At 39.7% G+C, this 19,953-nt stretch overlaps 3 protein-coding genes across 3 annotated transcripts; 1 reads left to right on the top strand and 2 right to left on the bottom strand.

The window, feature by feature from the left end:
* Nucleotides 1-1,364: 1,364 nt before the first annotated feature.
* On the bottom strand, nucleotides 1,365-6,459 carry LOC144664481 (beta-1,3-galactosyltransferase 6-like). Its single transcript, XM_078525640.1, has 2 exons — nucleotides 5,683-6,459; nucleotides 1,365-2,141 (listed from the first exon to the last, which is right to left on the bottom strand). The coding sequence occupies exons 1-2, from the start codon at nucleotides 6,446-6,448 to the stop codon at nucleotides 1,888-1,890; spliced, it is 1,020 nt and encodes a 339-aa protein (XP_078381766.1). The 5' UTR covers nucleotides 6,449-6,459; the 3' UTR covers nucleotides 1,365-1,887.
* Nucleotides 6,460-6,604: 145 nt separating this feature from the next.
* Nucleotides 6,605-14,936, top strand: LOC144664475 (FMR1-interacting protein NUFIP1-like). Its single transcript, XM_078525624.1, has 10 exons — nucleotides 6,605-7,027; nucleotides 7,894-8,022; nucleotides 8,709-8,771; nucleotides 9,457-9,533; nucleotides 10,259-10,351; nucleotides 10,704-10,942; nucleotides 11,071-11,223; nucleotides 11,962-12,134; nucleotides 12,884-12,931; nucleotides 14,645-14,936. The coding sequence occupies exons 1-10, from the start codon at nucleotides 6,725-6,727 to the stop codon at nucleotides 14,798-14,800; spliced, it is 1,434 nt and encodes a 477-aa protein (XP_078381750.1). The 5' UTR covers nucleotides 6,605-6,724; the 3' UTR covers nucleotides 14,801-14,936.
* Nucleotides 14,937-16,219: 1,283 nt separating this feature from the next.
* LOC144664489 (nuclear cap-binding protein subunit 2-like) lies at nucleotides 16,220-19,649 on the bottom strand. The gene is made up of 4 exons (XM_078525650.1): nucleotides 19,543-19,649; nucleotides 19,271-19,452; nucleotides 18,337-18,475; nucleotides 16,220-16,730 (listed from the first exon to the last, which is right to left on the bottom strand). Exons 1-4 carry the CDS (start codon nucleotides 19,579-19,581, stop codon nucleotides 16,617-16,619), a joined length of 474 nt encoding a protein of 157 aa, XP_078381776.1. The 5' UTR covers nucleotides 19,582-19,649; the 3' UTR covers nucleotides 16,220-16,616.
* Nucleotides 19,650-19,953: the final 304 nt, after the last annotated feature.

Below are 19,953 nucleotides of genomic sequence, written 5' to 3' on the forward strand. Positions count from 1 at the left end.
GTGAAGGATAAAAACTCAGGGGTCTTGCAATTCCAGGTTGTAGAATTTTGATGACGTCATTAATTTTGAAAACCAAGAATACTGACCAACACTCAGCTGATGCTACTACAAATATATGGGGGGAGTCCCCCCTCAGGAGTTTACAAGGGGTCTGTGCTTTCAGCTCCAGCTCCCTGTAACTTTAACTCTCAGTTCCCACCCCTTCCTTACCAGTTCCCACCATTTTGTGTTATAATCTATTAGAAAATACGGTATTACAAAAATGTTGTGAAATATCTCTCAATTTCTCCCAATTCCTGAAAGGGGTAGACTTGGGGTGGGTGATGGGACCCCCCCCCCTTTTTTTCCCCTTCCGAAGCATTTCAGCCTTTCATTTGGTGACAAATGCTACAACAACAACAACAACAACAACTTTATTTGCACCTATTCATTCAATTATTAGACTGATAAAAGTGCTTCCAGAATGCTGTAGACAACATCTCCACTAACTTTAACTTTTCATTGGGGGGGGGGGGTGGGTGGGGTTGCATTCTTGCAACAATTCTTTTCCCCCCTCTTCTGAATTTTCTGGATCTGCCCCTCCCCTTGCAAGGGAATCCTGTTTACTCCCCTTTCTCTGTCTGTGTTTCAGTTCCTCAATAATAAACAACAGGATTTGGATGGAGATTGAACTAAATTAAATTTGAAAAGAAAACCTTCCATACAAAAACAACAGTTTACAACCCAATCAGTAGAATCAATCTTTATTTTTAATAATTTAAGGACAACCAGGAAAATATGTCGTACTGTACATTAACAGCACTCAATTTATGGCCTTTATTCTGCAAGGCATTTTTAACTTATAAATATGTAAGTTATTTATAATTTACAATAAATATGATTAAATATAAAATTTTGATTACCCCTTGTAGCGAAATATATGGGGAGGCTCCACCCATGTACCCAAAAGGTGTACCGTTTTCAGGCTGAAGGTATATAGAAGAGTAGGGATTTTATGTGGTGAGGAATACAAAAGGGAAAGGTCAAAAACTGTCATTTAGGTTTTTAAAAAATGGGTTTGGTTGATCATGTGAAAATTTAGAAAAGAGATGTGGTATCCCTGTCTTAAAGATGATTTCCAGTCCGACTGCGCAATCTCCGCCACAATGTTTGTGAGTCTCACAAACAGAAGAATGTTTACTAGCAAAAATAAAAATCTGACCTACCTTTTCTTCATTATTAACGCCAGATATCCTGCAAAAGAAGCCGACGGATTTCAAACGGACGTGCTCATTTGATTCTTGAATGAAACGATCCGTAATGGCGAACTAAAAACTTCATGTACGCTATCACCGAAGTGTACGTTTCAACGAATTCAAAACAAAAATGAAAACAAACCCTGAGTCTGCGCAGTACGGACTGGAAATCATCTTTAAGTGAGCAACAGGGGTACCATTTTCTATTGAACCTTTCCAGGTATATAAAAGAGTAAGGGTTTAGACCTTGGGGCAGAGCCTCCCCACATAAAATATTTTTTGAGCAGCCCCCCAGAGCTTTTAGCCAGTAGCTCTTCTTTAAATTATGCTCAAAGTGGATGTACACATTGTGACAAACTTAGTGTCTTGTAGATGGTTTCACAACAGAGCCACTATATTTTATTTTGTATGTATTCCTCTGGCAGGCGGGGGTATTAATTTAACCCATATTAAATTTGACCGAGACAATTTTTAGTGAGTACTGAATTTAGCGATTTTAGCCCAACTCGCTAAAATCGCTAAAATTAGTAGTCATTAACAATAGCAACCTTAAGGTAATATGTGAAGTTTTTCACAAAGATTTTAACATTTTTGCAAAATATGTTTGGAATTTTACTTATCTATATATTTTTTTCAATTTTTTTTAGTAAGCCTAAGGTATTCCGCCAATTCTTTTACAGCACTGTGTAGGCGGCACTTCCCAGTTGTAAACAAATGAGTTCCGCAGATGAGTTTCTAGAAGACAAAGCTTTCCATTCTCCTTGAGTTGAGTGTGTTTTTGGTACATATCAGCAATTGACTGTTTGTGACTCACAATGTGAAGATTATTGCAACCTCGCGAGCGATATTCAGTGTCAAATCTGTAGTCATGAACTCGATTGACTTGAAGAGGAGCCAGCCATGTTCCTGAAATCAAGTACAATTATCAGAGACAATGTTCTTGCTAAAGATAAACAAAATAATTTTAAAAAATACCACTGTTAAATATGCAACCATGAAGGGTGTACCACAAAATAAAATTCCAAACAAATTATTTGTCATTAAAAATCTGGTCATCCCCTGGGGTCTGCAGTCTGCATTTTACATTGACCATTAAAAATCAGATGCAAATAAAAAAAACTACCTTATTATATAATCTCTTGATATCGGGTTGATATACTTTTCATCCTGATTTCTTTGGGAATGCAACTGACTTGTTCCAGGTAAAGGGGGGAGAGAATTTTTTTTTTTTGGGGGGGGGGGGGGGGAGAACTAATACATGAGCTATATAGGTATGTGCCGCTGTGAAGGGTATGTTTTCAAGAGTTTAGTCTGGGATAGGGTATAGAAATCAGAGAGTTTTGGTCTAGAAAAGGGTAGCATTGCCGGGAAACCGATCGACGGAGAGAATATAGTCCAGAAACTTGGAAGAGAAAGAGGCTTTCCTAAACGTAAATAAAATCATCGCGGCATCGTTGTTCACAGATGTTTTCCATTAAACACTGATAATGATACAGTTCTAACAAAATGCAAGTCTGGGATAGGGTAGGATTTTCAGTGTCTAGTCTAGTATAGGGTTGTAAAAATCAGCTGAACATGGTCTGGTATAGGGTATGGGCCAAATTCCCAGCGGCACACCCCCACCCAAAAATATACCGCGGCCCCCCCGGGCATTTTCCACACCCGTTTTCAGACCTGGACTCAAAAATCCATACCCGTTTTCAGACCTGACCTTGAAGTGAACGCTGAACGGAAGTCAACGTAACAAGGATGAATAGGTAAATTACGAAATATATTTTTATCTATTTCTCTTTGTCTCTCACCAGTTACTCGCTCCGGTTGTGGGAAGAAAAATAAGTTTATAAGCTTTCATGAACGTTCCCCAGGTGACCATACCCAATTTAAGACCAAAATTTTCAAAATCTATACCCGTTTTCAGACCAAAACGGCTCAAAAACCATACCCTATGGGGCGGCACATACCTATATACCTTATATAGGGGAGTACCCCCCCCCCCCGGGCTTAGGGGTTTCCGTCTTTCAGTGCCTTTTTATAAAGCAAAATACATGCTTTGTTGGAAACTTTACCTTAATCTCCCAGTTCTTGTCCCCTTCACCTTGGAAAATCCCACTTCCTTTCCCTTAGCCTACAGAACAGGCGGTTTATTTTGCGGGTTGAAGCGCGAAGTGGAGTTTTTATTTTGCGGGTCGCGTGGGGGGCGAGCGCGAAGCGCGAAGGAAAAATAAACCGCCTGTAGACACACCATTGTTTATGCTCTTCCAACCGTTCGCCTGGCGAACGGTTTTCAGCGATTGGCTGCTTTAAGCCACATGATGTTAAATGTGTGAAAATAAACAAAAAGGCCATCGAAGCGTTCGCTTCCGCCCTCAATGTGTTTCCGGTTTTGTGTGTTAAAGATTAATTTTTGAAAAAGGAGAAACACAAGACGCGCATCAAAGCATTATTAGAAAAGAAGGTTATTTTGAGTCTGCTGTCGACAGGCCTCGGTAAAAACTTGATTTTATATCAGCTCTTTCCGAGAATCCTCGTGTTAGCGAACGGTAATTTCAATCATCAACATTCATGTGGTGCCAACGTAACACAAACAACAGAGGAGGTAAACAGTAATTTTTGAAAAAGGAGAAACACAAGACGCGCATCAAAGCATTATTAGAAAAGAAGGTTATTTTGAGTCTGCTGTCGACAGGCCTCGGTAAAAACTTGATTTTATATCAGCTCTTTCCGAGAATCCTCGTGTTAGCAAACGGTAATTTCAATCATCAACATTCATGTGGTGCCAACGTAACACAAACAACAGAGGAGGTAAACAGTAAAACCTAATCATCTAGCTTAAGAGACAAAGCGCTCGATCAATCTAATGCAAGAATCTATGACACAGAATGTCTCTCTAAAAACAACTTTAAGCTTTCTCGAAGTAAAGCTACAACAGCCTTTGGCGAAGCCGGAAAAAAGATAAATGTGTTATCCGTGATAAGATCACATCTTGGAACAATTTATTATCAGCCAGGCTCGGCATCAATTAGTAATCTGCATTTTCACAGCCGGAATATTTGTCAGAACTTGTACTTCCAGAGCGAAAATTTAAAGCCGTAAGGATATCTTACTAATGGAAATGAAACAAAACTAACTGAACTAGCGAAACATGTGGCAAATTACAGATTTAGAGGTGTCAAACGAGACGACCAACTGTTTTGGCAGTACTGATACTTGAGATCTGTTTTCGCGCTAATAAATTTAAGCGTTCAGTGATTGGTCCTTTCTCAGTCTTTCATGTCAATCAAAAAAGAGGGCGGTAGAAAATGGTCTGGCTACAGGCGGTTTATTTTTCCCTCGCGCTCCGCGCCGTGGGGTCGCCCTTCGCGCAATCTCGCAATAACCCCGCAAAAAATAAACCGCCTGTTCTGCAGGCTACCTTTCCCTCCCCTTTCACTCTGTTTGCTACCCTCTCTCCTCCCTAGTTCTCATCCCCTGCCCCCCCCTTCTTTGCCCTTTGCCCCCAGCATTCTGTCAGGTTTCCCTAACAGTATGTGAGTATCCATTTATACTCCTGGGTGGAAAGAGGCACTGTGAGAGCTAAGGATCTTGCTCAAGAAAACAATATTTACATGATGCCCCCAGCCAGCATTTTTAACACAGCCTGCTCAATTAGTGTCTAGTATGCTATCAGTTAGGTCACTACCTCTAACACATTGTTGGAAAATGTAGATAATTTATTGTATATAGACCAGAATCTTTTTTTTATTTTATTTTATTTTTTTTATAAGTGTCCCCGTTTTATTTTGGGTAGCTATAAGAATAGACACATATATAAAAATTTTTTTTTTTTTCCTATACAGAGTACAAAGAAAGTGGATTTTTCAGGCTACCCTTTGAGCAAGTTGGAGCCATCATGTGCTAGATTAAGGCCCTTTTCAGTGGCCTTACTTTTAATCTGCCAACAAAAAGCCCAAAATGTTACTTGCTTATCAGGCAAGTGGTGTATAAAATCCACTAGTCCAAGGCTATTGAATAGGACTTTCTTTCCAAGCCACTATAACTGACCCACGTATAAGGCCCATACTTGCCGGAGCTTATCCCAGTTTCCATAGTATTAAGCCGCTAGGAATATCTATACTCTCCCCTGTATGGGATGCTAGTCAATCGCAGAGTACCCTCCCAGCATTATGTTATCGGTACCCATTTATACACCTGGATGGAGAGAGGCACTATGAGAGTAAAGTGTCTTGCCCAAGAACACAACACAGTGACCCCGGCCAGGGCTCGAACCTGGACTGCTCGACCCGGAGTCCAGCACACTAACCATTAGGCCACTGCGCCACCCACATTTAATTTATTGCATTATACTGTAAAATTCTGATTAGAAGCCCTGGGCTTATACAACTTCGCAAGAGTTTTTGAAAAGGCTTATAAATCGGGGAATTTATCGCTAAATATGGTCATCACTCACCTACAGAAACATCTTCACTGTTGAATTTTTCAAAGAGGTCAGCGTTTCTCGCAATAAAATTGACCAAATCACTGGAAAGTATATAGCCACCGCCTTGTGCGTATGGTAGGTACCTGTCGCAGAGATGCCAGTTCTTTTCAGCCCACGGCCCGGAGAACTTGACATGTGCGTCGCCGCGGAAGAACCCCCAGTATAATCTTTTTGCTGAATAAGTACTTTTGAGTTCTGATATGATCACATCCAGCCTGACAAAGCTATCGTCATCCACTTTAAGAATATATGAGGAATTTACATTTTGATCAATCCATTCGAACGTCTGTAGTACTTTAGTAGGGAGCTCTTTATAAGCATCTTTGAGCTCAGGAAGGAACAATATATCACGGTACAAATTGTTTTCTTCTTCCAAGTTTTTCATGTCTTCCTGAGATAATTCCTTGTTTCCTATTATAAAATTTGCAACTACTGGAGAATCAAGGGTTTCCAGATTAGACAACCACGTTTTCCGCATAGCATCTCGTCTGTCTTTGCCGTTTGGCGCAGTTAAAATCATGATGAAAAGAAATGTATCCAGTCCAGGTGATATTGACTGTTCATTTCTTTTAACGTCAAACGGATAATATGAGTCCTCTTTAACATCACAGCCGCCTTTTTGGTACATAAGAAATAAGAATAAACACAGAACTATAAGAATGAGCAACAAAAGGCTCTCATTCCTGCGAAAAAGTTGTCTTTTTACCAGTCGGCGACACGCAGATATGTCCGCCATACTTGAGCCCACGATCAATACATAATTTATGCAGTTCTGCTGGACAATTCAGGAAAATTATTTGACGTATTATTCCACTGCCGAAGTTCAAACATGTTCCGAGTTGTTCCGAAGTGTCCGAACTTTCACGAAGATTTTCCGACTTCAAGAGAAACAACACATGGCGGCTAAACATTTTGCTCGATCAAGATAGCGTATGAAAATTTCAAGGAGGAAGCTTTCTTTTCTCCCTGTCTATTGTATTTTTCTGTCTAAGAGCTCCTATTTGCAGTCAAAATGTCGCAGCTTCCACCGCCAAACTTCGCAAACTTTCCTCCAGCTTTCAACATGAGTGGATTTTCAGGATGGCCGCCGAGGGGAACAGCTCCGTCGATCTTTGGCGGACCACAAAGTCCCTCGCTGGGGTTTCCACCCAGATTGCCTATGAACTCTTTTACTGGCTATCCAGGCTCTCAGTTTAGGCCTGGAATGTGGCCGAATGTAAATTCTGTACGTCCCCAACAACACCACGTGGTTGCTCAGGACGGATCCCAGGCATTTCCACAGCAACATCAGAGACCACAGGTTACCAATTTTCAGGTAAGCTTGCCTTGTAACTGTGCCAATGAAGGGAAATGGTTTTGAAGCTTACAAAAGTTCTATATTCCATGTTTTGTTCACCTTTTTGCCTTGATTGTGCACAAAACACAATTAGGTGTCATTTCACTTCTGTCTGAGCAACTGACCAATAGACACTGAGTCACCCTTATTAGGGTCTATTAAGGCAGATTCAGAGGCCGATTTAAATGGTACGATTTTGTCGCATGCCACAAGCTTACGACATGCCTATGACATTCGTAAGCAAGTTGTAGGTTTGATTTACTCAACACAATTTGGGATGTAGGCTTGCGACATAAGCATGCCGCATGCAACAAAATCATACCATGTAAATCAGCTTTTAGGGACCTTCAGATTGGAGTAGCAGAGTGAGTATGAGTATGACTTTTCAAACCTGGTGCTTCACGCTTTTGATTATCAAGTTTCACACCAATCCCGTACCGATAATCTCCTTTTCAGCTGGTCAGCGACAGGGAGGAATGAGGGCTCTAGAAACGTAACTGATTTATCAAGCTCCAATTTATTTTGCTACCTAATTAAGAAGCAAAAATAGATATGGTTTGAGTCCTGCTTTGCAGTCCCTTGTGTTACCATAAATGGGACAAAACAAAAGAGGAGAAGCCATTTTCATCATCATCGTCGTCGTCATCATCATCATCATCATCATCATCATCATCATCATCATCACTTATCATCATTATTCATTTTGTCCCCAGGCAGCCTGTCCCCCGACAAGTGACTTTAAGATGAGATTGGCCTAAGATTCTTTCTCATCTCTAATGGTGAATTTGTTTAATTTGCAACCCAAAGCTGAAATGTAATTATCTTTTCTTGATTTCAATCTATAGGGAAAAACAAATGCAATAGTGGAAAATGGTCAAAACTGCCCTTTGAATAAAGACTACAGTTGTGATGCTTGCCAGAGAGATTTCAACAGTAAAGAGACACTCAATGCACATTTAACCTCCCATGTTCAGGTATGAGTTTGAACAGGGCTCAAAAAAGTACTGTTTAATCATCTGGCTTAATTAGATTTTCCTGACCAAATAAGTACAGTGTAACGTCTCATTCTCACTTGCCTTGGTGGACAAGTGCACAGGCAAGTCATCTGCAGACTAAAAGTAATAATCATAATAAAAAAGTTAATTAATGTAGACAATCATGCAACTGTACACTCCAGGCAAGCAAAGTTTGAGAGCTGCTTATTTGAAGGACAAGCCGGAATGCAAGTTTTCATTTCCAAGCCTTGGAGTTTAGATGAGGGAGATTAAGAGTGAAATATATGTGACCTCTCGCGCGAAAACATGGAAAACCATGCACAGGCCGTTCATTATCCGTGCAGAGAAAATTTGCATCCATGCAAATGGCTAAGATCATCTGTTCAGAAAAAATTCCACTCGTGTGAGCGGCCTAGGTCATCCCTTTAGAAAAAAATAATTTTTTTCCGTGCGAGCGGCTTGAGCCATCTGTTCAGAAGAAATTTGCATCTGTGCAGGCTGCAAAGGTCATCCGTTCAGAAAAAATGCTCATCCGTGCGAGCGGTTCGAGTCAATGATATGATGTGATATGTGAAATGATACAGATTACTATAGAGTTACATCCATGGGCTAATCCCTATAAATATCATCAGATCTTTAAAATGTGTTTTATTATTATTTAACAGTGTAACTATGAAGGTTGCACTTTCAAGGCTGGCAAAAAGGTCCTCAAACTGCACTGGATACAGGTTAGTTACATGTACAAATAATATTATTTGTTGCTACCGTATTTACTCGAATAAGCGCCGGGGGTTTTTTTTTTTTTTCCCTCTTGGTTTTTGGGGGGGGTTTTTTAAATTTTTTTTAAAAAATTTTTTTTTTTTTTTTTTTTTTTTTTTTTTTTTTTTTTTTTTTTGGTTTTTTTTTATAATTTAAAAAAAAAAAAAGGGGAAAGAAAAAAAAAAAAAAAAATTTTTTTTTTTTTTTGTGGCTTTTTTCTGGGGGGGGGGGGGGGGGGGGGGGTATACCATTGCTGCAATATTGTCTAGAATTACATGTCAAAGAGGAACCCCTTATGGCCGCCTTTTTGTTGTGTGCTGAATCGAGCAGTCCAGGTTTGAGCCCTGGCTGGAGTCACTGTATTGTGTTCTTGGGGAAGCCATGCTTTACTCTCACAGTGCCTCTCTCTCCACCCAGGGGTATATATTAAATGGTACTGGTGAATTTAATGGGGGATTGGCCGGGGGGGGGGGGGACTGGTGAATTTAATGTCGGGTGGGGGGTGGGGGGGGGCTGAATCTTCGTTCTATCTGGGTTTGGCTAATGCTGTAATGCTTTAACGGATGATGTCAAAAGTTTTGGAAGTTTTTATGAGTTTTAAATCTTGAAATTGTTGTGCATTTTTGTTTGTAATCATTTTGTTTTCTTCTCTAGACTCATGAAACAGGCAGGATGAGGATCAAGCTTGATACTCCAGAAGAAATAGCAAAGTGGAAGGAAGAACGGAAAAGGTAACTTGTTATTTTTTGCTTTTCTAGACACAAAGACTGTTTCTGAGCCTGATTGCATTCTGTTGAGGTAAGCTGTGGGTGACTACAGTGCAAGAACCCATGACTCCAGGGGGGGGGGGGGGGGACTGGGGATTTCCCTAAGGCTTCCAACAAAACCCCCAAAAATCCATAAACCAAAAATTGACCCCTCAACAATCAACTGCAAAACATGTTTGTTTGTACTTTATTTGCAGAACTACGCAGCCAAGGCACTACCACAAATCTTCAGACCCAAAAACATCCCTACTTATACTTGCCAAATTTTCCCACCCAAAAAAATCCCAGAATTAAAAATTTCAAACCCAAAAAATCTTTTGATCATCCCCGTCACTTGAAATCCCAAGTACTCCCCCAGATTAAATCACTTCTACTCAATCAACTGAGCTATGAGGCCAGATGGGAACAGGTCCTGGGTAATTAAGGTAGTACATTGTAATTCATGGTAAGGTAGATGTGAAGGGATTGAATGGAATTTTATTGAGATCCTGACCAGGCAGGTCTTGCATCACTACATACGCTAAATTTTTGTAAGTAAGTTGCAATGATCTCACCCATTTTAGATTCATAAGCCATGCTGGTGAAAGTTTTACGAGGCTCATCTTTCTAAATGTAACGCATATATCTTAAATATATTTAACACTACTGTGGAATTAATTACTAATTTACTTTCTTTGTCCTTCTGATAGGAAGTATCCAACTTTGGCCAATGTGGAAAGAAAGATGGCAGAGGATGCTAAGAGAAAAGAATCTGGACATGTTTTGAAGACCAAGAATTTCAGGTAAAGAGATACCAGGATCGGGGTGCTAAAGGACAAAACCCTCACACCCCAGGGGAGGGGAAGGACTCCCTATGTGGTCTTGATGCAGATGCTGCCATACTTGGGTTAATTTTTTTTTTTTTTTTTTTTGGGGGGGGGGGTCACTTGACTGTATTTTTATGCATTTAAAGATTTAAAGTCCACATTGTAGCTCTTGATGTGATAAAAATAAGAAACCTTGAGCCTAAATTTGACTAGTCAGTAAACTAAAAATGTTCCTGTATTTAATCTGCATTGATATTTGCTGGCAAGAATTATTCCAGATTTCGTTCATGTGTAACATGGCTTAATTATTTTTTGATTTACTTCAAAGATATCGTAGAGGTCAGCGTGGAGGTAGAATGTTCCATCGTGGTGGCCACAATCATTTTAGCGATAGAGGTCACACAAGAAAGAGTGCTGAAGGTTCAGGTGACATGGGCACTGCTACTACAGAACAGAGTGAAGATGAAAACAAGGAAAGAACAGCACAAGATCCTACAAGGTTGGAAAATGGGGAAGATCCTCTTTCATTTGTCCTGGATGGTTGTTGTGACGAAAAGGATGGAACTGGTTGGTATTAAATAGAAGATTTTTTGCTGCTTATGTTGTACAGAACTGCAATTCATAAATTGATTCTGAAAGTAGCACATTGTAAGATTTCACTTTTTCTTAGTTGCAAGATTTTGTTTTAAATTCAGGAAGTGGAATTAAAGAGAGGTTATCAACACAAAAGGTATTATCTAGCATGACATCAGAAGCAGGTCCTTCCAATGTCATGTCTGGCACCTCTGCACTAGGTTCACTGTGCTCGGCGTATGCCAGTGAATCTGAGGATGACAAAGAACCAACAGGTGTGTTAATTATGAATATTTATTAAATTATTAACCCATTAACCCATGGACATCTGTACCTGTAACAAGCCGTGACCAACGTGCAAAGAAGTGCATGTCCGATAGTCCAGGGCTAGTGGATTTTGCAGCCAGGCTAGCAGATTTTGGGGAAACTTTTTGAGGAAATTAATCATTTCGGGCTAGTTAAAATTAATTGACTTTCGAGTTAATACATCCTGGCTACAGCTTGCCCGAATGGCAAGCGCTAGCTGGAAAATTCAATTTCTTTGTACACTGTGTGACAAGCATTGATCTTTGTTCCGCTTCTGACCTTATCACCTTTGACCAAAAAAGGCAACATATATCTTTGTGTTTTTTTTTTTTCCCCTTATACTCACAATCTGCAGGAGAAAAAGATCTTTTCGATGATACCTAGATCGCAGTGATTGTGTTCATGTAGCCTGAAATTATGCACAAAACACGTATAAATTTTAGTGAAAAACTCAAAGGAATATTTCTGCCAATCACACCTTGCTGCTCCACAGTAATAATTTCATGCAAGGACATGCTTTCTCTAAAATTCTTGAACTGAGAGCAAGCCCACTAGAAGGCCAACAAGTGTAGCAAAAAGATCAGAAAAGGAAAAAAGGAAAAGCGAAAAAAAGAATAGACCAAAAAGCCTTAGTGGGCGTAGCTAGAGCACTTTCTGACCCAAAAAGTAAATTAAAACTGACATTCATGTAAATTTCCAACCAACAGAAGTTAACAACAATAAACACACAGATTGTTCTCCAAGTGAAAAAGACATCAAAAGATCTACAAGCGAGCCTCAATATGTGAAGAGTACACTTGACGTAAGACACAAAGTCAATAAAGAGGAACACAGTAGAACAAGTAGACCTCGCAAGGGATCAAGAAAAAACGCCTCCAAGGTAAGCAAATTTGCGTTGGGGGTGGTCTGGGTGGTGGACAAAGTTGGCGTGTTACATAATAAAATTAAGTTTTGCGAGTAGCTGATGATGTGTAGTACCAAAATTAGAGGGACTGGTCCACAACTTCACCATTATGATAACCAGATTCTTCTCCTCCCCACAAGAATAGGGGGGAGGGGGGAGGGGGGAGGGGGACAAATGTTACTTTTAATCTATGCATGAACATATGCTCCATGCCAAGCAAAGCCATGTTTACTAGTTTTTTTGTCTTAAGGATTCATTTCCCAACAGCAATTAACTGATAGATTCTTCTTTTATTATACATTTACTGCAAAATTAATAACATTAGTCAAAAAAAGGTAGCAATGAAAGTTCTACTTAAGACAGCCCTTATCTGGGCTTGTTTATTAACTTTCAATTTACTACTAACTGTGGTTTCTGTGGCGTGAATCTTCAACTTAGACTATTTCTTCTTCCCCTGGATAGGATACTAGTCCATCGCATGTTACCCTCCCCCGCCTTTCTGTCAATCATGTTAAGCATACCATAACACCCGCAGATAAGCCGCACCTTTTTTTCAAAAATCTTTGCTCGAAATCGAGAATGTAGCTTATCTGCAGGAACATTTGGAAAAGGTGCCAGAAAATTTTTGTAAAATTTGACACTTATGGAAAAGTATGTAAATACTGTAAATATTACTTAAAACTATTAAGCATTTAGCTTTAAAACAATGATGATTATTCTTTCAGGCAAATTCTAAATCAATGGGAATAAGGAAGTCAACTCTTCTAGAAAAGGTAAATCTATAACTAGATTTGCCTAGATACCTTGCAGGGATGTACCGGTAGCTAAGAATTCACTAAGCGGGCTCATCAACATGCCCAGCTGACTTTTCTGGTCTTGGCAGCTCTAAAGGTTTACCAGTCTTTGTTTTCATGTGAAATTTCAGCCAGATTTAAATTCCCTTTTAGCCAGTGAAATTAGCCAGCAGCCACCCTTAGCGACATCCCTGACCTTGTCAATCTTTCTTTAGTTTTCAGTTATTTTAAAAACCATCTTAAGTAAACAAATCCCTCCCCAAGTGTTTAAAATTTACTTTCTTGCGGAAATTTTAAACAAGTGAAGTGTTAGCATTAAATTCCAAATTCTCCTTACAGTTATTATTATATTGTCAAGCAGATACGCGATGAGAATAACAGAAATCATCACGTAGATGTTTCCTTGATGTAACGTCAAATTCTCAGAACAAACAGTAAAAAATGTATGGTTGTCAATGAGGAGAATAAGCTTAATAGCATCATAGGCCTGCAACACATGCAGACAGCTAGATTACCTTATTATTGGAAATTAACACGTCATGAAATAAACGCGAATTTCACATTTTCGCGTTAATTTAAGTCGCGTTAATTTTTGTTAACGTTAATTTCCGCGCCATTAATTAAGTGGAGCGTTAATTTCCATTATTTTGGCCCCAATTTTTCGTTACAGTCCAGATGTTCTTGACTCCAAGGAAAAAGCATAATTTTATCTTGCCACTATCATTGATACTGCGAAGAATGCTCAAAGTGGGAAAAGTACCACGAACATTGTTTTCGTTTAAGATTATACGCCTACAAGTGTTGAACTAAACTTGTCCCTGTTGTTTACGTCGCATTAATTTCCTTTATTTTGAAATGTTACCCCCTCTTTCGCGTTAATTTCCTTTATTGGGAAGTAGTTTTTTCTTCAATTCGCGTTAATTTCAAATACCTTAATTAACACAAGCGTTAATTTCCTATAATAAGGTGTTTTGAACAGGGTGGTAAAGGGGTTATGTGTGATGCATGATTTGGGCCAAAATTAGCGCGACACATGAAAACAGCTCAAATTTGGCTGTGATCCGTGAATTGCCAGCCTAGTGGGACGTGTGATCTGCTTACTTTGAGGACCGCTATTCGTGATTCCGGCCGAACATGTTCGTGAAAACCAAAGATAAATAACATACTCATAAATCAATATACGGTAGTGAAGCAAAATTGACAAACGATACATGAAGCCAGACTGATTTAATTATGTGGTGGGCGTGCTTTATTGGCTTGATTTATTTGCTTTTGGACTTGTCCCACCCTGAGAACTCGCCTCAGAGATATCAAATCCTGCTACTAAGCTAGAGGAGCCCCTTGGGGAGTTTGAGAAAATTGGGGTAACCACGTAAAGGAAACCTAAGGAAAACCACTTTTGTTTTAAGTTCAAAAGATCAAGGGTTTGAAGAATCAGGATTCCACGCTATTTCCTTTTTGGTGACAATAATTTTCATGATCAAATACTGTAGTACACTTTGGTTACCCCCAAAATTTTTTTGTATATGCAATGTTTTCAATTTCTCTTGGGACAATTGTATGTCATTGTAAATCCCAAGAGAAATTGAAATCAATGCTTATGCATAAATTTTGGGGGTTAAACAAAGGTGTATTATGGGAACGGTGAAAAAAGCGAATTAATTAACACTGATCTCAACTTTTTTCACACAGCTTTTGGCTCCAGAAATCCGTCACGAAAGAAATGTCATTCTTCAGTGTTTGCGGCATGTTGTTAAGAGAAACTTCTTTGATGTAGATGTTAAATTACCTTCAGAAAGTGTTGTCAAAAATGAAGTAAATTGTGATGAGTTTGTAAATAAATCATGATGAAAATAAATAAAATGGCAACAACTGTTAGCATGAAGTTGTTTATTTTTATTACCACTGGCAATAAGTTTACTCCCAAGCCTCACATTTTCAAATTATGTCAAAATTTTATTGGAAACAAACGGTAGAAAAATTAAAACTATACAAAATAAATAAAATGGCTGCTTGCTAGTGGTTATTCTTATAACTAAAAAAAACATGCACTTGAGTGCATTGTTGAGTTATATAAGTACAGGAATTTGCCGAGAGATGTCAAGAAATTGCGAGAACCTGCATGCATGGAGCTTTAATGAACACAAACTGACCAATCATCGTACGCACAATTCCTGCGTTTTGTGCTTCTCTGTTCACTTCTCTCATGTCCTTGAAATTTTCCGTGTGCTTATGTAACTTAACAATGCATTTCAGCATGTTTTTATTTCTTTTGTAAACAAAAGTTTTTGAAAGGCCAAGGGAAATATGGTCAGGAACATTTTCCAGTACAGTTCACATTCTCCACAAAACCAGCAATATTTCACATTTATTACACGACTAAGGCGGCCGAGGGCCAATAACTAAATAGCCAAGATTACTTTATTTCCGATCCCGCGAGGGCCGAATTCCAAGAGGTGTCGGATGATCGCGCGAAGCGAAGATTGAATGGAGATGATGGAAAAGAAATGACACAAGAAATACTCCTGTGCGGAAAAGTTTTGCGCACACGCCACCTACCGGGTGCAATCCACACACAAAAGTTCCCAGATCCACCAAGCGGGACGGGGAATATGGCCCCGGGGGAGGCGCCGATCCGACTGTCAGACCGGGCAACGCCAGGGCCCTCGGTGTGGTTAATAAGATGTATGTATATTCAATAAACTAGAGGATATTCTGGCACTCAAAAGACAGAGCGAAAGAATGGAGATCACCACAAGCTATGCCACACCACTATGCATAAATCTCCATGACTGGGGATATCTTCAAGTCAGAAATGTCTGAAATGGTCAGGGAACAATAATATAATCCTTAATCATGTAAGATTTTCCCAACTTAAAAACCAGGCTTTTAAGTCAAACATTGCTTACCAAGTGAACTACACAGTGAAGGTTAAAAACAACAACAACACAACAATGAGCCTTGGCATAAAGAGATCTTAGTAAGCTTTCGATTTGACCATACAGTAGCCTGTGAGCAAGCTCACATTTAGGAATAGATGCGCAAGTGGCGAGGCTGCTAGGACAAGCCAGAGGCAACTGGGGTGGAAACGCAAAAGAAGGTCCATCTCACTACCTTGCTTCGCTTGCAGAATAGGCGATTTGCATGATGGCGCCTGACTACACTACCGATCCTCCGTTGTCTTGTCAATAGAGCAATTGTTTCAAACCCCACTGGGAATCAAAATTTGAATAACAAAGGAAAGGGAAATGATTTGGTATTTGTAGTCAAATGACGACATCGTGCAAATGTGCTATTGTTTTTGCAGCTTCACCACTCACGTGTGTATTTTCAAACATGAGCCTGCTCACAGGCTAACCATACAAGCATGTATGTGTTGCAATAAACTTATTTTAAATAAAAAATAAAACTGTTTTCCCTTCTCCTACAGAAACAGGTATTACTTGTGTCTGAGCAATAGATGAAATGTAGCATTCCCTTCAAAAGAATCTTATGTCGACAATTCTCGTGTTCATACAGGTTATTCTTGGAGTCACCAAAACATTTCTGGTAGACAGGCACAAGTATTGTTGAGAATGCATCATGTCCGTTTCCATATCCGTGAACAACGCAGATATCCAGATCTTCTGTTTACTGTCGAAGAATTTTAAACCAGCATATCAGGTCATCGTTTTGAGTAAGCCACTGGGGGACTGGTAATAACTCCCGATGATTGCTGTGTCTTTTTCCCAAAGCCTCCTCTGCCAGGGTCGTAATCACTCCTGTACTCATCTCGCACCTGAACATGGACAAGATTAAAGAAAACAAAAGTGGGTGCACGTGTTTGGTGTTACATTAGCAAACTCTAGCCTCTGTAGAGGTCTCCTTCAGCAAACTAATAAAAGTAAGCCACCTGGAGGAACGAGAAGCAGGGAAGGTGAGAGGGTTGCCCCACACGCTTTTTAGCGGAGCTCCACAGCGGCCCATATCGCTGCATAGTGCAGCTCCCTACCCATAGAAAATCCACAGAAATAGGAAAACCATGAACTTGAGTTTTCATGGACATCATGGCTAGCGGCATGGCTTGTGGGCATGTACATCCGTAAGTACATATGTCGCCCACTTCAGAAATAGATTAACCCTAACCTCTTTGATAATGGGGAATCAACGTTATGGTCAATTGACAGCTGTCAAAACAAGGTGTCTGCTGACCAGTATCACGTGACCATATTGCGTGCTCAGGTGTATAACTTGACGAGGTAACATGTTTTTATAAAGTTGAACGCTGACCGGAAAATGGTTTATATTGGATCGCGGGCTTAAGACCTTCAGACATTTAAATAAAGGGCAGAGTAAATTACCAGGGAGCAACGCTTTTAGGCTTGGCTAAATCTATTTAATGACTCATCTCCTTATCCTCTTCTGAGTATATTTTCCCTGTGCAATAAAGAAGCCTTTGGTGGGGTCTTAACACAATGGAAGGTCATTACATAACAGTTATATAAATATATGTTGTGGTTCAATTTTATCCTTGGTTCAAATGTTATTTTCCTTTGTTTTGGGGTATGGTAATGACAGTATGATAATGAATTTAAAACAAAGGAAAATAAAATTTGAACTAAGGATAAAATTGAACCACAAACCTCTGGTCCAGAGGTTTTTCTGGGTTTTGTTGGAAGCCCTAGGGATTTTTTGGGTTGATCGTTGCCCGCATTTGATTGTCCCCATCACTTGAAATCCCGAGTACCCCCGTGGGGCCAACACAGGGTTTAAAATAAAATTTGGCTTTTAGCCTGAATTTGCTGGCTTTTTTTGTGAAGGCTCATTTTTTTCCCAGCTGTTAAAGAGCCACGCATTTTCAAGGGACCCAATGCATATGCATACATGTACATGTTTGCAATGCATTCTGGGGCTATTTCAAACACAGTCGGCTGTTTGCAAGTTTTCCAAAGCAAAAGAATGGATTGGAGCAATGTGACTTCTTTTCTTCTTTTGAATGTTTGAGTAGCAAATAAGATCTTCCAATATAATTTTCTGGACGGAAACAATGCCTGAGACGGTGGGGCGGCCCGTTATTCATCTTAACACAGAAATGAAGTCCCCACATTGGCGACTTAACTGTAAAACCAGAAGCTTTAGTCGCTAAAGATGAAACTTTAGTTGCATTAGCGAACAGCAAGTCGCACTTTCTAGCCCTGTGGCTGCTTTATTGTTTGATATGCAATGTTAACTTCTACATTGCAGCAACTTTGATTTCAGTTGGCCAATCAAGGCATGATACTTTCTATTTCTTCGGTGAAAAGTAGCCGGCAAGTGTCGTCAAAGTGCCGGCTACCGCTGACAGCCGGCTGCTTTTTTGAACACTGTATCATAGTAATTGTAAGAAAAGACCCAGAAGCCCTCACCTGCCCTCCACTCTTTCCCCGTCCGTACTGACGTCCTTCCACAAAGCCAGCATCCCAATCAGTACGTATTATGCGGTCATCAAGTCTGGTGCCATTAATGTACCATACAGCATTTTGTGCATCTTCACGCGTGTAATATCTAGAGGTAAGCTAAGGTGTTCATACACATGGCTCTTGGACTGATAACAATAATCATATCTATAACAAAATTATCAATTTTGATTGGCTCTGTGTGCACCTATTTGTCTTGTAATTGGCGCGATCACGTAGGTGTCCAATTACAGGTATCCAGTTTGAACAACTTCAAATAATTTGGATATCAACAGGCCAAACAGAGATGAAAGTAGATGCAAGTTGTACATCAATTGTAGGGGTGGGATGTCCCAAAATGCATGTCTCACATAGCCATCAGGGCCCCCGTCTGAGCCCCGGACCGAGCGAGGCTAAAAAGGCCGGCCGGAAGTATCAGTCTCGCGTTGCAAAGTCTCGCATTTACCATTCGACACCCCTAATTGTGCATCAAATGGGACCTTATGTATAAATCTGAGAGTTATTGTGCTCGTGATTTCAAATTTGCCTTACGCAGCACGCTCAGCTGATTTGAGTAACTCGCCCAATTACTTCCTGATATGTACTCCATTCAGTCCAGTTGCTATTAATAATAATAATATATCATCATCATCATCGTCATTGTCATAAGCGTCGTCAACAACAACAACGACAATGATAATATTAATAATAACAAAAATAAAATAACTATAATAATTCAATAGATCCACGAGGTGGCTCTGACTGTGCCGATTTGTTCAGTCAGGAAATAAGCAGTAATTTCCACATAAAAGACGAGGTATAACACAACAATAGGCACTTTTGTTATTCAATGAGATGCAAAAAAGTGGCGGGGTATTCTGCAATCTAGCCCATAAAAGGATACTCAACAAAACAGAATCCACAAGGAGTCTTCTTGACCTTGTCCAGTCCCATAACGATCCTTTTCAAGTCTCCAGCCCGCGAAAACAATTCATATATTTGTTCTTCTGTTGTGTAAAATGAGAGATTTCCAACATACAACGTGGAAGTTGTTTCCAGCGACCTTTCAAGCTCGTCGCGTGTGCCCTGAGTAAAATAAAAACGAAATTAAAGCCCTTCATTCACCTGGAAAGTTAACTAATTAAATGAAAAGGTAAATGAAAAGACAAAAAGCACCTTATAATGCTGGTCGCGATAAGCGCTTAGCTCCGCCATCTTGTTTCAGGATAAAAGCGAGCTATGTACTCCATGTATGGTGATTGTTTTGTCCCGGTAACTCTTGGGCGGGAAACCGCTGATCATTCTAAATGAAGTCGTTTATCCAAGTTTCGGAGGGGGAGGGGGTGGACATTTCACCACTTCCCCGCTTCCCCGCAAAGGTAGACCTAGTAAGAGCCTTTGCAAAAAATCTGATAATAAAGAATAAAACTCCAATTTTCATGATAACTTTGAAACAAATAGTTTTCTGATATAAAATAATTTTAAACTAAAAATCATATTGCTACATGCGGGTTATGCACAGTAATTTTCAGATTTTTCCAACCGAGTTTTTCTTTCATTTCCAACTCACAGAATATTTTTTGTTTC

This window comes from Oculina patagonica, chromosome 8, assembly GCF_052425735.1.
Source record: "Oculina patagonica isolate OP01 chromosome 8, crgOcupat, whole genome shotgun sequence".
Lineage (NCBI taxonomy): Eukaryota > Metazoa > Cnidaria > Anthozoa > Scleractinia > Oculinidae > Oculina > Oculina patagonica.

Coding starts and splice junctions, on each gene's coding strand:
- LOC144664481 (XM_078525640.1), bottom strand. CDS start 6,448: ATGGCGGACATATCTGCGTGTCGCCGACTGGTAAAAAGACAACTTTTT. Junction 2,142..5,682: donor CAGTGAAGATGTTTCTGTAG/GTGAGTGATGAC, acceptor ACTTGATTTCAG/GAACATGGCTGGCTCCTCTT.
- LOC144664475 (XM_078525624.1), top strand. CDS start 6,725: ATGTCGCAGCTTCCACCGCCAAACTTCGCAAACTTTCCTCCAGCTTTC. Junction 7,028..7,893: donor CACAGGTTACCAATTTTCAG/GTAAGCTTGCCT, acceptor TTCAATCTATAG/GGAAAAACAAATGCAATAGT. Junction 12,135..12,883: donor CAAGAAAAAACGCCTCCAAG/GTAAGCAAATTT, acceptor TTATTCTTTCAG/GCAAATTCTAAATCAATGGG.
- LOC144664489 (XM_078525650.1), bottom strand. CDS start 19,581: ATGGCGGAGCTAAGCGCTTATCGCGACCAGCATTATAAG. Junction 19,453..19,542: donor ATCGCGACCAGCATTATAAG/GTGCTTTTTGTC, acceptor TATTTTACTCAG/GGCACACGCGACGAGCTTGA. Junction 16,731..18,336: donor GGGGAAAGAGTGGAGGGCAG/GTGAGGGCTTCT, acceptor GTCCATGTTCAG/GTGCGAGATGAGTACAGGAG.